Source organism: Macaca mulatta, chromosome X, assembly GCF_049350105.2.
Source record: "Macaca mulatta isolate MMU2019108-1 chromosome X, T2T-MMU8v2.0, whole genome shotgun sequence".
Classification (NCBI taxonomy): Eukaryota; Metazoa; Chordata; class Mammalia; order Primates; family Cercopithecidae; genus Macaca; species Macaca mulatta.
The window spans coordinates 116252950-116269287 of NC_133426.1; the positions used below are offsets into that span (position 1 = coordinate 116252950).

The 16338-nt window shown below is 39.7% G+C and overlaps 1 protein-coding gene across 1 annotated transcript in view; it reads right to left on the reverse strand.

The window, feature by feature from the left end:
* Positions 1 to 16032, reverse strand: part of GUCY2F (guanylate cyclase 2F, retinal) — a 97219-nt gene extending 81187 nt beyond the window's left edge. The window contains exons 1-2 of the mRNA XM_077988011.1: positions 15284 to 16032; positions 4615 to 4916 (exon numbers count right to left, since the gene is read on the reverse strand). Of these exons, the coding sequence (XP_077844137.1) occupies positions 4615 to 4916; positions 15284 to 16013 (1032 nt within the window). The 5' untranslated portion in view covers positions 16014 to 16032. The remainder of the gene's footprint in view (positions 1 to 4614; positions 4917 to 15283) is intronic.
* Positions 16033 to 16338: the final 306 nt, after the last annotated feature.

Here is a 16338-nt window from a genome sequence, read left to right on the forward strand (position 1 = left end):
AAGGGATCAGCTTCTAGATTGAAAGCCTCCACCAGTACAGCATATTATGTGTCAAAGACTCATACGTCATCATGAAATTTCATAGCATCAGAAATAAGGAGAACATTTTAAAAGTTTCTGAGGGGATAAAGAGGAATGAAAATAGGTTGTATCAAAAGATTAGGAATAAGAATAACATCAGTGTTCTCAATACCAACAGTGGAAATTGGAAGACAACGTGACGTGTCTTCAAAGTACTGACGGAAAATGATTTCTATCCTAGATTTATATACTCATTCAAACTATCAATCAATAGTGAAGATGAAATAATGACTTTTCGGACATGCAAAATCTCAAAAATTTACCTCCTGTAAAAAGCTACTACAGGGTGTGCTCCACAAAAATGACAGATTAAACCAAGAAAATAGGACATGAGATTCATAAAACAGTAGATCCTGCAGAGAAGAGAAAGAGACATTTAAGAATTATGAAAATAGAAAACTAGCATAATATTAATAGTTGTGCAGCAGCCTTAGGGAGCAACATGTTTAGATTGGAATAGGAAGACAGAGAGCCCCAGCAAAAACAAATGAAATTGATAAGAGATTTAATAGGCTTTACTATGTATAAAATTGTTTTGAGAGGATTTTACAGCCTTATCAGAAAGTATGGAAAGACTTAGACATTCAAATTAAGGTAAGCAAATTAAAAAATAAAGCAATTATTAACCCTGGTAAAAATGAAAAGTTACATGTGACAAGAATTATAACCATAGTATATCATGTGGATCAGCAATAAATGATATTTACCTAGGTACTATGTTAAAAATACTAAATGTGGATTTAACTATAAATCATGACATAACCATATTTAAGGTTTAAAGGAGAGTAAGGAACTACAAAAAAACTAAGAGTGCTCTTCAACTATAATAGTAATGCAACAAATAACGCTCAAAATTGATTAATCAAGAGTCACCAGTAGCAGCATAGCATTTAGAAACATAGAAGTAAATACCAGAATAAAGAGCTAAAAAAATATGAAAGTGGTTGCTTCTGATGAAGGGAAGAAAGAAGGCCTTATAGACTGCTTTGTTATTTATATAAACCTTTTAGCATTTCTTGACTTTTAAAACTATGTGTATGTATCACTTTGATAGCTTTTTCTTCATTTCATTTTTTACTTGTTAAAGAAGCAAGGGTATAAATTAAGAGATGTTGCAGACAACTGCTGTAGGCAATGCTCCTTGTATATAGAAATCTCCATTTCATTGAAAGTTATTGGGCAAGGGAGAAATACAGTGATCCTGTTAATGCATTTGCTTAACCATTTATTATCTGTCTCTCTCACTAAAATTTAAGGTCTATAAGGGTGGCAATGAGTGATGTGCTAATAAGTGTTTGACAACAGCCATATGGAGAGGGAAAAAAAAACTCTTATTTGTAGCATTTGCCCGTTTCTGTGGTGTAACTACTACTATCATGCCTGATTTCAAGCTACCAATTGATGTCACTGAATGCAGAGCTGGGAAAAGATGCACAAAATCAGCTTTTCTGGACTGGTTCTAATATACCATTGCTAGAAACCCGTCTGTCTTGTTTAGTGTTCTACCTAGGGTTCAGCGTAGTGCCTAGCACATCACAGGTGCTCCATAAATAGTTGTTGACCTGTTGACCAAATAGGGAACAAAAAACAGAAGCCCAGGGATAGGTAAATATCAAACTACATAATTTGATCTGAGAATATGCCATTTATAATTTTGAAAGCTGGAAATACTGAGAGACTCTCTGCCTGTAATCAGAAAACTTCAAGAGAGTAGGAAGCTAAAGTCAGATTGTAACTTAGATGCTAGGTCACCATCAATCAATAAGGTCATCCTAGCCTCAAAGGAGAAAAAGTGGAAAAAAAGGTAGCTGTGAGCCAGGCACTCTGATAGTCACTTTTTACATGTTACTTTGTTTAATTTTCACAGTAGTCCTAGAAAATATAGCTCACAAATCCATTTTACACATGGAGAAACTGAGGCTCAAATGTCTAAGTAACTTGCCCAAGGGCACCCAGCTAGTAAAAGTGAGAGCTAGAATGTAAACCCAAGTTTGTCTAAAACCTTAACATTTGCAGTTTCTGCTATACTGGCTGCCTTCTAAAGCACCTTTGAGCAAGATAATTTAGGGAAAGTGGGGGTTTTGTTTATTAGAGACATGAAGATAATTATCTCACCCTTTTATCATTCTTCAGTTATGAAGGTCCAGACTGGGCACCTGCAAACTGAGGGGTACAAATGCATCCAAACAGGCTTTTTCATAAGCTCTGGATTCTTTGTTGTAGCTATTCTATTTCCTTGTGTAAAGCAGAGTGCAGGCTGCCTAGCAACCAAGCTAATGGCATCTTTTTTTGCCTTAATTACCTTATGTTTTCCACAAGCTCAAAAGGATTGACGCAAATATCAAGAGGAGAAGGTCTGAGTTTTTATATCAAAATACCTGTTCATATATATACGAACAGTACACATACACATACATGTGTGCACACACACACATACACCCTCTCCTTCCTTTGATTCTTTGATTAAAATAGAAAGATGACTTTAATTTTATCTATGTGATGCCATACCATTGGCTAAAAAGTACAAAAATTCACCATCTAGTTGCTTGCCTATAAACACATCAAACAACAGGTTTGACCAACCATTCTCAGCAATTTGAGGAGTTTTGCAATTCTTTACTAAACTGACCAGTTGTTTTCAGCTATGTGTGTGTGTGCATGTGTGTGTCTCCTAAAAGAAAGTAATACTTATTATAAACTTATCAGTAACAATAAAGTCCAAATCCAGCACTGTTAATATCTCTGTTATTAATTTGTTTATTAGAACAAGAATCAGAAAAATATTTGATATAAATCCTCCAAGCAGAAAGAGATACATAAACCTAAATTTCATTTGAATCACTATTCAGACAGAGAAGCAGCCCACAGGATGATGAAATAAAGGACAGATAAAAAAGAATATGAATATCAGACACAATCAGCTGCCTACCTAACAGCCTCTTTCTTGCTAACAGAATCTCAATTTTGTTCACATTTTTCCAGCAGCTATATATTTTGTTCACACTTTTCAATCACAGTTGTCACATTCCTCCTTCCAGATTATTGGTTTAGGCATGGGCATAGGACACAATTGTGACAAAGAAGGTATGGGAAAAAGTCTGCTTGGGAGATTCTGGGAAAGATTTCCTCACTCTTAAAAAGAGATACAAGGGAAAGACAGCCTCCACTTTCACCTCTGGACATTTCCACCTGTATGTGATGTCTGGAACTGTGGCAGCCACCTTGGGACCATAAGAGGAACAAGCTCATGAGGGCAAGTTTAGCATGCTACGGCTTGTAAAGTGGAAAGATGAAAAGAACATGTTTCATTGATGACATCATTGACTGCTGAATTAACCAACCCTGGGGCCCTCCTATCTTCAAATTTTGAAAAAGAATTATTACTTAAACCATTTTGTATTGAGCTATTACTTACAGCTGGAAGCAATATGACTAATACAGTATTCTAGCAAATGCCAGCGCTGTTAAACTTACATGTATGTTGTTCTAAGTACTTTTGAAAATGCCTACTTTCTACATCTGGCCTCCAGTGTACAGAAATGTCCCTCTGTACTTTTTCCCATCTAAATGGCTTCTTTTGTCTCCCCATCTTCCTCTTGTATTCCTCGTCTTCTTTGTATTCGTCCTCTTTGTTTTTGTCTTTGCTCTCCGTTGTTTTTTCTATTTTCTTCCCCTCCTCACTCCTTTTTTTTTCTCTAAGCCTTCAGTGGCTATGATTGGAATCTGAAATATGCCTATACATACATTTATCTACACATATATAAATACTATTTCTTGTATATCAGAAGGGAGGACTTCTTCCCCATTCCAAGTGGCCTGTCTTCATCCACTTACTCGCTCCTCCCCACAAAGGAGAAACGAATTAATCTGACTGGTTAGTTTGGAAGGAGAACTAAGTATGTGTAGCTCAGCCCCTCCTGTCTTCTTTCTCTTGGGAGCAGACTACCTACAAGAAGCAAATGCTCTGCTGTTCCTCTCCAGACTACACATTTTACAAAAGGCCTGCCCTCATGGGGCAGGACTGCAGTGGTCCAGCAATGCCATTGACCAGATGGAGAAGTTTGTTTAATCCTTGGGTTCAGTATTGGGAAGCTCAAATGCCTACAGGTAGAAACCATATCCTCCAATACCAGAGTTATCCAAAATAAAGGTAATAGTTTATTATATACTAGCTCTTTTGCCTTATTGTTAAATTAATTCAGAACTTACACCACAAACAGGAGTTCTTTTTATTAGGCTCCCTTGAACAGCACTAGTATATATTAAAGTTTTGTTGCTCTGTTCTTAAATATATTTATTTTTCCTGACTATATAATGTCATCATGGGCTGCTTAAAGATAAAAGAAAAAAATCTCAAATAATATGCCTTTGTTTCACAAATGTTTTCAGCAAACTAAAGATGTTTTTAATTTGTCTGTGGTTGCCTGCCATTGATTGAATCTCCTATGGAATTGAGACTGTTGGTATGAAAATAATTTACCATGCTGATGTTTTAGGTTCTCAGCTCATGATAACTTATGAATGTTTACTTACTTGATCGAACTCCAGCTTCTCAGGAATTTCACCTCTTGCTGCTGCCTCTGTAAAGGCTTGATAGAAGGTCTTTTCTTGGGACTCCACTGTAATGGTCAACACTGCATCATAGGCTTCCCGGAGCTTTGGGTTGTTCCTTAGGACCTGGTAGGGGGTGTGCTTATAAGGTAAACTGTAGAGCAGGGCATCATAGGGAACAAAGACGTAGGTTCCATCAGTCATTTTCAGATCATGAGCCCATTCCAAGAGATGCGTCTGAGTCTCTCCCCCAATCAAAGCTGAATGCATACACATGATGATTACTGAAACCAACAAAGCAAGGAGGTTATGGAAGCAATCTGCTAGTAAAGCACAGTACCAAAAACTACAGAGAGGAAAAATAAATGTGTTCTAACCAATTTGTAAGTAGTTTCTTATGCCTCCAAGATAAGCAAGATGTTGTCCTGAGCTGAGGCTGAGGTATGTTCATGGACTCTGGATTGGGGACAGTGACAAGAGAGATGCCTACAGGCTGCAGAGCCTAATACCTAGACAGGAACAAGAACTAGTATAATAAATGGGGAGTAACATAAAAAAGAGGCTTTAAGGTTGGAAAAATCAGCTTTACATCGCAACACCACCAGTTTTAACTGTGTACCCTTTTTTAAATTACTTAACCTCTCTCTGTCTCGCCCATAAAATGGAGATAACAATAGGTACTTACAGGGTGGTAGTGATGATTGAAGAAAGGAGACAAGTCATTTACTTAGTACATAGCACCCAATAAATAGTAGCTACTATATACATAAGAATTAGAAGAGAGAATAGTAAGAGAGGATGGGAGATGTTACCACAGCCACTATTGCTTTTTATTGTCCATCTCCTACAAACATGCACTCTAATACATTTTGACCAAGTGTTCTCATCCTTACTAAGGTTATTATAGACAATGAAAAGCACTAACTCCCTCACCTATAAATGTTACCACAGGTTGAGTACTCCTTATACAAACTATCAAGGACCAGAAGTGCTTCAGACTTCAGATATTTTTTGGATTTAGGATATTAAGTATAATATTTGCATTATACTTACCTGCTGAGCATCCCTAATCCAAAAATCTGAAATCTGAAATACTTTAATGAGTATTTCCTTTAAGTATCATGTTGGTGCTCAAAAGTTTTCAATTTTGGAGCATTTTGGATTTCAGATTCTCAGATTAAGGATGTACTCTCTATAATATTATGGGTGAGCTGTTCAACTTTTTAAAACCTAACTTCCCTGTAATTGGAATTACTATGCACTCAATTTAATTCTTCCTAGACTTATGAAACTATGTTGTTTGGCAAGGTTATGCTAGAATAGAGTGGATTCAAGGGGGCCACGGTTGAAAAATGACAGCTAGATCATGAGACTGAAAGTCTTATATCCAATTTTGCCCTTGGCATGCTAAATAAGTTTAGTTTAAGCCCACTTGTGCTTCAGTGCCCACATCTTTAAAACGCAGATTCCAATGCATTTTACAGGTACACTGAGTAGTTTAATTAGATAGTGCCTGGCAAGTATTCTGAGCTCCTTGAAGAAAGGCAAAGACTCTATTGCTACTGGTAAATATTAATTATACATGTTTACACGGAAACTTTAATCTCAAGAACTAAGGGTGCTTAACTACATTCAATGACTTGTCTTTGGCATTTACATATTGTTTCATCTATTTTCAAACACCTTTTTACACTTGTTAAGCACCCCTAGAAAGTTTCCCTTTGAGCTAGAGCTGGTACCTTTTATTTTGTAAAATGTAACTAATAAGTTATGAAGTTGATTTAAACATACCACACACATATGCACATACCACAGCATGACATGAGTTTTCAAATGACCATTAACTCCTTCAAAATAATTACACTAAGAGGTTCTTCATGTATTCTGATGCTCAGACCTTCCTTAGAATTCTCAAAGGATATCTTTGGAGCTAGTGCATGAGCCACACAAGGAATTCAGCCTTACTTGTTTATAATCACACATTGTATAATGGGAAAATGGAGTGCCAGAGATGTTTGACAATGCAAGAGTTGGATTTAGAAAGAGAAAGTAGAACTGAAGACTTCTCACTCTCTCCATTTGGCTGAACCATTAAAAATAAATTAGTTTGGTCAAATTAGCGTAGTCACAGGGAGTTTAGTCAGAGGCTTCAGTTGGCCAGTTTGTCCAACAGTATCCTCAGCAAGTAGATCAGTATTAGCATCTTTCTTCTGCAAATCAGAGATTGAGTGATTTGTTCAAGGTTACTCAACAGTGATACAATTTGATTTAATTTACTTAAAGGGATATTTAAATGACTTTACTGCATGGAAAATGTTAAATAGAACTAGTGTTTGATGCTGATTGCAATACAGCAAATACTTTACCATACATTACATGTAGTAGGTGCTATTATGATGTGCCATCAAGATACACACTTCAGCACTGAAGCACTCATTCCACTAGCTGCTGGGTGTGTTAGCAGCTGATAGGTGATTTTTCTCTGAGAGTTGGCCTCAGCTAAGGAAAAGCACCTCTCTCAAGGTTACATGATCTCAATAGTGTGTTGGGGCTCACTTTTGCTGGTTCAACTTCCAGAGATTTTGTGAGCTAGTTAACATCATGTTATTAGCTTGAAATTGACCATTGTGGGAGTGACTACACTATGGAAATCAGCAAACACTACAAATCAGAACTTTTTTCACTCTGAAGATCTGACTGTTAAACAATTATTATTACACACTGTGCCCCTTTCTGTGGGTGCAACTGAACCTAATGACTATTCCACATGGAGGTAGAAGAGCCCAGACTCCTCATCTCAATTCTGGACAACTCTGAAGGGTCATACCAGTTCTAGAGCGCCCCCTAAGACCGGCTGAGGCCTTTGTTGTGGCTGCACTGCAGTTCAATTCTCTCTGCCCAATCCTACTGTCTTCCTCACAGGTGTTCTCCTTGAAAATACTCATTAAATAAGCTTCCTGCACTCAAAGCTCCATCTAACAGGCTGCTTTCCAGGGAAACTGACTTGTGACACTGGATTAGAGCCCCCACCTTACCCTGAGATGATTTCTACCCTGGCACTTACAAGATTTGTTGCTCTTATTTACCTATATCAGCTTCTACTACCAAACTGTGAGCTCCTTGAGGTCAGGAACTGTGTCTTATTTATTTCCATATCCTTGTACATATTATGCACACAATGAATGTTGTTTAGATGAATGTTTGTAAACTAACAGCCTCTTCAGGAGGAGAGCTTGTACACTTGGGTATTTTTTGTGCGTTCCTTGAGATATGAGATATGAGCATATATTGATTGTTAGGATGGAGGAACAATTGGAAGTGATATTTGCTGGGCAGGTAGATACTGCCATACCTGTTGTTCATGCCTACTATCATTAACTATGCCCAGTACCTTACCCTCAACCCTGAATCTCTCTGCTTTATTTTTCTTTCATTGACCCACACTGACCATATTTCAAAGGGCCCAAAGTTTTATGACTGAAAAGACCCTTTAAGACCAAGTAGACCAACCTGTCCCCATCATTTTATAGAAGAAGAAATAAGAAACTCAAGAGGGAATAATCACAGGCTTCTCTATTTTTTGCCTAGCAAGATTTTGCCATTGAACATGATTAAAGTAGAAAGCATAAATACTGAATTCAAACAAAAGCATCTTAATTTAATAGATTGAGTGCTTCGTGAACAGGGATTTGTAGATACATCTGTTCTACAAGATAATTTTACTAAATAGTTTTATTATGTTAAAATTACATTCATTAAAATGGGATTTGACCTGTAAGTTGTTGTCAGGAAAGGATTAGTGTACAGAAACCTTAAATCCTAAACAAGGCCTGGGTCAACAGGTGGTCATTGAATAATACTAATTGGTAAGTTTCCATCCTGTCAAGCTACTTTATAGTCAAAACAAGGACCAGGAAATACACCCTTCTGAGATCGCATCTCACCAGGATATGACATCAGCACTTTCTCTGAGCTACTTGAGCTGTCTAGCGTCTATGTCTTCATATTGTGGCACCAACCATAGCAGGCTGTCTAGGACCCTTTCTTTCACTAGCAGCAGGAAATGTCATGAAACTCCGGGAGAAGTCAATTTCCATGTCACTCAATTCCTATTTCTCTTCCTAAATTAAAATATTCTATCAAATATTTTCTTGAGAGAGAGGTTAACTGTGTTTCTGAAAAGGCAAAGGTCACTTTATTTCTCTCAGATTACTGACTATGGTGTCCTCCATGGAGGAAACTGGGCCCAGTTTCACACCTTGCGAGATAGAAATGATTCCACTTGCTGCTGCTATAGAAGTCCTTAGGAGCCATATTCATATTTGTGAGCCATCGATATTGCTCACAAACCACAGAGACACCCCCCATTGTACTGTCTTTGCTCTTTATTGTAACCCCTTTGTGATATTTCCTATCACTGTCATTCATTTTAACAGTTGCTAAGAAGGCGGGGAGGGGAAGCAGACCAGAGGACGAGGGCAGCATGCAGATTTATCCCAAGTCTCATCTTCTCTCAGGATTCTTTCCTATCTGGCTATATTGCGAAAGAATACATTCCTACCCTCTCCCTCTCAGTTTTCTCCCACCCAGCCTAATAAATGGCTGTGTAAGAAGAAGGTGGGAGGCTCTGGAACATGCATGTTTCCCAGGCCCTATCCCCAAGTATGACTCAGTGCAGGAGGCCCTCAAAGTAGACTTTTAGAACACTACACTAGGGGATGTGTGCGTATCTCTATCAGCTAAGGACACCCCACGCATTTTTGGCCATAAGTCCTGAAGCTACCACTTACTTAACTACCACTGGTGTTGAACTGGTCCAAGTAGCTCAGCATGATGGCACACAAATATAACATTCAAAGACTATTCCATCTACATCAGACTATGCTTTTTCCATACTCAAACTTGTATTGCAATTGCATTTGTTGCCTTAACATTGCTGTCCAGCTTGAGATAAGTTTTTATATTTCTCCATACCTTGAAACATATGTTTTCTCCTGTTTTTCCTAAACAGCTATATACATAAGGCCTCTCAAATGCAAGAAGTCTAGATGTTTAGAGATTTCCTCTTGTGTCAAGTCTTCAATAATTTGATCATTAGTGATCATTTGCCATTCATGAAAGCAAGTGGTCCTCTTGCCATTTATATTTACTTACATTTGGTGTTACATTATAGCAAATCCTATACCAAATTCCCTATTGGTGCAAAGACTCCTAATCATAGTATTATCAGTATCACTGTTGTTATTAGCATAGGAAAACAGGGATGACACCTGTACGTTGAGGCACATGAAAGAATTTTATCTATGGGTCCAAACGTTACGAAAGAATGGTGGAAGGGCTGAATTATATGCCACATATAGAACACAGGATCTCAAGTGAATATGCTTCAGGAGCATACCACAAGTGGACGGGAGGTAGTATAGTATTGGTCTAGCATTAGACCAGTGGTTCTCAGTGTGGTCCGTGGACCAGCAGCATCAGTGCCACCTGAGAATGTGCAGTATTAGAAATGCAAATTCCGGGGCCCCACCCAGCATTCCTGAACCAGAAACTCTGGAGGAGGAACCCAACAATCTGTGTTTTAATAAGTCCTCCAGGGGATTCTGATGCCCACTGAGATTTGAGAGCCACTGCTTTAGACTACTCCGAATATATATCCTGGCTTTCTCATTCACCAGTTGTGTGACATTGGGTAAGTTATTTAGCCGCTTTTAGCTTCAGAAGTCTTATTCATAAAATAGGTAAACAATAATTGCCCTTACTTAACAGGGGTGATGCAATTATTGGATGACATAGTCCATACAAAGCCCTTGAAAAATTACTAGCACATAGTAAACTCCCAATAAATATTAACTGTTATCATTATTTTTATTGCTATCTTTTTCTTATACACAAGAATCTTCAATAAATGAGAAGAAGCCATTCTGTCCCAGGCAATAAGATAGCAATCAGGTATCTAATTTTGGAAGAACAAGAGAAAGCTATTCCAATGGTGTCATATTTACTTAACATCATGTTGTAATGAAGCATTCCCAATTTGGAAGGATTGAAAGGAAATCCCAAATGGTCCAACATCCTGGTAAGCCCAAATTGAAAGGATTACACAATCAGCCAAGCACAGGGCTGATCAGCAAGAAGATGAGGAGAAAAGAGGGCTTAGAATAGCCATTTGAAAAGTTCTCTAAAGAGCTGCAGGTAGGGCCTCCTGCTAACCTTTGCAGGAATTAGAAGAGGAACCCCTTCTGAATGAATGCAACCCTACAGGTGCCTTGCTTGGTGAGTAAATGCCCTTTTGTGCCATTGGACAAAAACTTCCAACAGGGCTCATGGTTTGAGGAGCAGAGAGTGGACTGGATTTTGGCCCTCAAGTCTAATCAGCTAGGTTTCCTTGTGCAGGGCACAACCTACATAGCCACATACAGCAGCCCTGACTATAAATTAAGGCCTTCGTCTTTGATTAATATCTCTCCTATTTGACTTTGTCAGAAGCAAAGAAAATTGGTAGTTGCTCCCAAGGCTTAAGAGAGTTGAGTTGAGAATCTGGGAGAGACTGAATCCCCCTATTCTGAGAATTTATTTATTCTTTCTTTGGTGTTGATAGTGCTTACACCTATGTACTTATTACTGTGAGACTCGCAGATATTGTAAAACTTGAAAGAAAATGCCTATCTCCTGGATAATCCTGAGAATTAAATGAGATCTATGTGCAAATGTCTTGTAAAATGTAGAGAGCTGTTTACACGTAAAGTAATAGTATGGTTGCTCTTATTGTCTCTATGGCAGCATATAGTAACACCTCTGCTGTTTCCCCACCCAAGAGCCCATGGCTATTATTATTGCTATTATTACCTACTATTAAATATATCATTGCATTGATATTATGTAAGTGTAACTTAGACCTGTCTCTGAGAAAGACACTTCCTCTAACTCCAGTAAGGTGCCAATGAGAGTTCCTAATTGGAAATATTAATTTATAAGAATCAGAAGTGTCATACCAGCCAGTAATAGGCTGCTCTTCTCTCCCCTCCCACACCACTACCACCATCACTACAACCATCACTGCCACTGCCACATGGCAATGCCATCACTACTTTTGCGAACAGATCAGAAAAAAATAAATAAATAAATGAAAAATAACTAGTTCAACCATTATGGAAAACAGTATGGCGATTCCTCAAGGATCTAGAACTAGATGTACCATATGACCCAGCCATCCCATTACTGGGTATATACCCAAAGGAGTATAAATCATGCTGCTATAAAGACACATGCACACGTATGTTTATTGTGGCACTATTCACAATAGCAAAGACTTGGAATCAACCCAAATGTCCATCAGTGACAGACTGGATTAAGAAAATGTGGCACATATACACCATGGAATACTATGCAGCCATAAAAAAGGATGAGTTTGTGTCCTTTGTAGGGACATGGATGCAGCTAGAAACCATCATTCTTAGCAAACTATCACAAGAACAGAAAACCAAACACCGCATGTTCTCACTCATAGGTGGGAACTGAACAATGAGATCACTTGGACTCGGGAAGGAGAACATCACACACTGGGGCCTATCATGGGGAGGGGGGAGGGGGGAGGGACTGCATTGGGAGTTATACCTGATGTAAATGACGAGTTGATGGGTGCTGACGAGTTGATGGGTGCAGCACAGCAACATGGCACAAGTATACATATGTAACAAACCTGCACATTATGCACATGTACCCTAGAACTTAAAGTACAATAATAATTAAAAAAATGAAAAATAAAAAAAAACCTTTCAATTATTTCTACTACTTCCAAATATTTCTAGGCCCCTCCAAAGGAAGGGGTCCCTTTCCACTGTGTTTTGCACGTCACAAAAGCTCCTCTCTGAAGGTTTGCTTGGGGGTCCACAATGTTAAAAAGCAGCCTCATATCCAGCAAAATAGGGAAGAAGTCAGGCTCTGCCTTCTTCAGCCCTTCTCAGATGAGGTCACACAAAAAGTTTATCGTCTGTTTAGTTCTTCTCAGTCCCAGCAGTTGAGAAGAGCTGGAAAATTAGCTAAAGCTGTGATCTAGTATGTGCCATGCATGGTGTGTTGCAGTCTTCCTCACTGCTATGTTGACCCAATCTGTACTCATTGGCTTCTGGCTCAGTTTCTCACCAAATCTCCAATTTTCTAATGGGACCAAAGATGTGCCCTGAACTTTAGGCCACTTAATTAAAGCTCTGATAATCTATTTTTGTTCATTCTCTGGATCCTGCTTTACATGTTTCCATGGGCTGGGGCATTGTTTTCAACAAATGATCAAGTGGACAACAAGGGCAATGTCTATCTTACTTTAACACTCACTCCCCTTCCACCATTCCCTCTGTTACACCTCACCCACCAGTTGGCATGCCCTCAGATACAGACATGTGCCTGTACCAGGTATGGGTATTACACACTCCTTTGAACAAAGCACAATGAGCTGCCTGAGGTTGTACTCAGGCCACAGCCCAACCTATGGCTCAGTTCCCCTGCCCCCACCCCACCCACATTCTGACTCACGTCACTGAGGTCCCAGCATGCCTCATCTGAATCTGCCTATGTTTTGTCAAAAAACAAAGGAAAATCCTGCAGTGCAGAGCTTTTGTCTTCACTCCCTTTTATCTCTCTTTCTGAATCCCTCCTCCACTTCCTGTTGCTGTACTTGCTATTCAAGGTCTTCCTTTGCTCCATAACCATCCTCTCTAGTTTTTTTCCCCACATCCTCAAAATTTCCATTCCCTTAGTGAGCAGATCTGTACTGTAATAAAGAAAACAATCTGACTAAGCGAAGTCATATTAAAACAATGGGAACTTAAAGTGAGAAATATTTATTTGCATTATTATTAAGTTAAAGCAGCGTTTCTCAACTCTGGCTGCACATTACAAGCGCCTGGGAAGCTATTTAAAATACCTTTGCTGGGAGCCACCACAGACCAATTCTAGTAGAATTTCTGGAGGTGGCACTGTGGCACCAGTAGTCTTGAAAAGATATCCAGGTAATTCTAGCGTGCAGCCAGACTGAGAACCCTTGACCTAAAGGAATCTCTAATGGTAGGACAATAATATGTGCATTTGCTTCCTCCCTGCCTCAAAGGGGTTGTGGGTGGTTAGCACTCAATCCTAATTCTTCTCAGTCTGGCAGCCTAAAGAGCTTCAGGGCCTGTATTTATTTAACATTTTATGGTAGAGGCCAAAATGTCATTTCAAAGTATACAAATGGGTGGGATGTGAAACATTCATGGAATATAAACTTGCAGGAGACATTGGGCTTCAAGAAGATTTGTAACATATTATAAAGTTATGATACTAAATATATTAGCCTGTTCCTGGCATGGCTCCTCCCTGCAAATGATTTTATATCTTTCAAAATAATTCTATGCTCTGCTTTGAAAGTATCAAGCTCTATTATGAAGTAATCAGAGCCACACTGATTACTAAACATCACGGAATCTTGTCAACTGGAGCTGGAGGCAGATTACGGTAGTTCTGGAACTAAAAACTCCTCTTGCCCTCATCCTCTTGTAATCATCATAATTAAGGTCCAATACTGAAGCCACTTGAAACTTAAAACAGGCTTCTGGTTATAGGCCAGGCCAAAGCTGTACCATTCTCTAACAAACTCATTTTAAGGAAATTACTGGGACCAGGACTAATCCTTGAAGGAATCAGTTTGTCAAATAGTTTCTGAGGTATCTGTCCTAAAGTGGTGGAGTGGCTGCAGTGGGGGAATGAGCAGTGTTTCTATGAATCATAGCCATCTCCAGAGGAAGGTAAAATGGAGGTTAAAAAATTGGAATAGAAAAAAATCAAAACCAGGTGTCACAAGGGCTTGCCATAAGTGTAAGTAAAAGAGATCTGATTCAAGAGGACCAGGAAGGGCCCCCTTTTGCCAAAATCCACCCAACTAACTTTGAGAATGATAGCTTTAGTGGGTCAAGTCCTTTGCTTCACATTTGGTCTATTGTCTCTGCAAGAATCATCTTTGAACATTAAGCTTCCATTGGAAGGGGAAACTGTTAAAATTTAGACAGTCTTCTCATTTTAATATGCTTTCATTCATCAGCTAGGTTCCCTCCATATCAACTAGCTGTGTGCTGCAAAAAGAAAAGCCCTGCTTTGAGAAGAGGCAGAAGGTATGGACATTTTGGAGTCCAGAGAAGACAGATTCTAAATAAGTGTCCCACAAGGACACTGGGTACCTTTGAAGGAAAGTATCCAGAAAGGAGTCAAAAGTAAATCTCTCCTCAGTGACTAGAACAAACAAAAATGAAGCCATAAGAAGACCCTCACCTCCCCATACCATTTTGGCACTTTTGAAGCTACCAGGGTCCTAAGGGCAGAAAGAAAGGATGTATGGCTACAGTGCTCTTGACACCATCCTTCACTCAGGCGCTAAGAGCAGGCACTAGCGTCCACAGGCATATGAAGCACAGAGTTCTTTGTACTTTTATTCAGTTCATAACATAGGCTGCGTTGAAGCAGGGCAGTCTTGGGACCTGAGTGTGAGTGAAAAAGGGCAAATGTGTGAAGAAATGGGAAGGGATGTGCTACCCTAGGGTGTGAGGGTAGGAAACCTTTTGGAGATTGTAATCTCTTTCCCTGAAGTCACGTTTAAATTTCAACCGGAGAAAGCACTCACTGCGAATTCGGTCTGCCTGGTGAATCCTCTGGAGAGCTTTCCGAATGCTTTGGCTGTCTTGTCCTGTGGTCAGGACGACCCCTACAGGTAAGCCGTGGCTCCGCAGAGCACTTGCGACTCGATTGGCTGTATGCACCCAAATGTCTTCATCTGAGGAAATGACTCCAGCATGAGCCCACTGGAAATATTTCATGACAGTTACAAGCACCCGAATGGGAGAAGGGAGTGTCCGAGAAAAGGTCGGGTAGCTATTTTTATTGTCTAATTCATAATTCACACAAGCCCAAGAGAAAATCCCTTTGTCCCAGCTGTTTCCCAGGAGCGAGGCTGCCTCGCAGTAGCCAGGGTTGGTAGGTCCAATAAATCCTGAGGCCATCTGGTGGTGGGAAATGAAACTGGAGAGGGCCCTCGAAGCCTGGCAATCTTCATTGAGAATCACATATTCAAAAGAGTAACTCAGGTCAAAAGATGGGTCCCGGTTGATTCGCTCAATGGCTAATCGCGCAGCAACCTCAGGCAGGGCCTTTGAAAACAGCGAATCACAAGCCCAAGGGCCCACCACCCCTATCTTGTAGGGGAGTGTCCACACCTGCTGCGGAAGGTACATGACAACCAGGAGGCACAAGCACCACAGGAACTTGGAGGACGCAAGGCCATGGTGTCCCAGCAGTTTCCTGAAAGCCGCAAACCAGAGCACAAGGCGAGAAAAACGCCAGAGTCCCAGGAACATAGCCCTGTTCTAGCTGCTTCCAGCAAGCTAATGACGAGATACTGGAGAGTTATTCTGTTTTCCCGACAGGGACAGTGGTGTTTCCAAATGCCTGTCAATCAGAGGAAAAGGTTTGTTACTCACATTATTTCTGAAGCTTCTGGAAACAATCGGTTGTGAAAGAATGGCGAAGAAATGGTAGTGCCCAAACTAAAAGTTTCTTTCCCCCATCCTGACAAAACTCCTCCTCTTCCTGTACCCCTTATCTCAGTACATGGCACATCCATCCACTGTTTGCCCACTTGCTTCTTTCAGAAAACTGGAAATCACTGAGACTCCTCTTCCC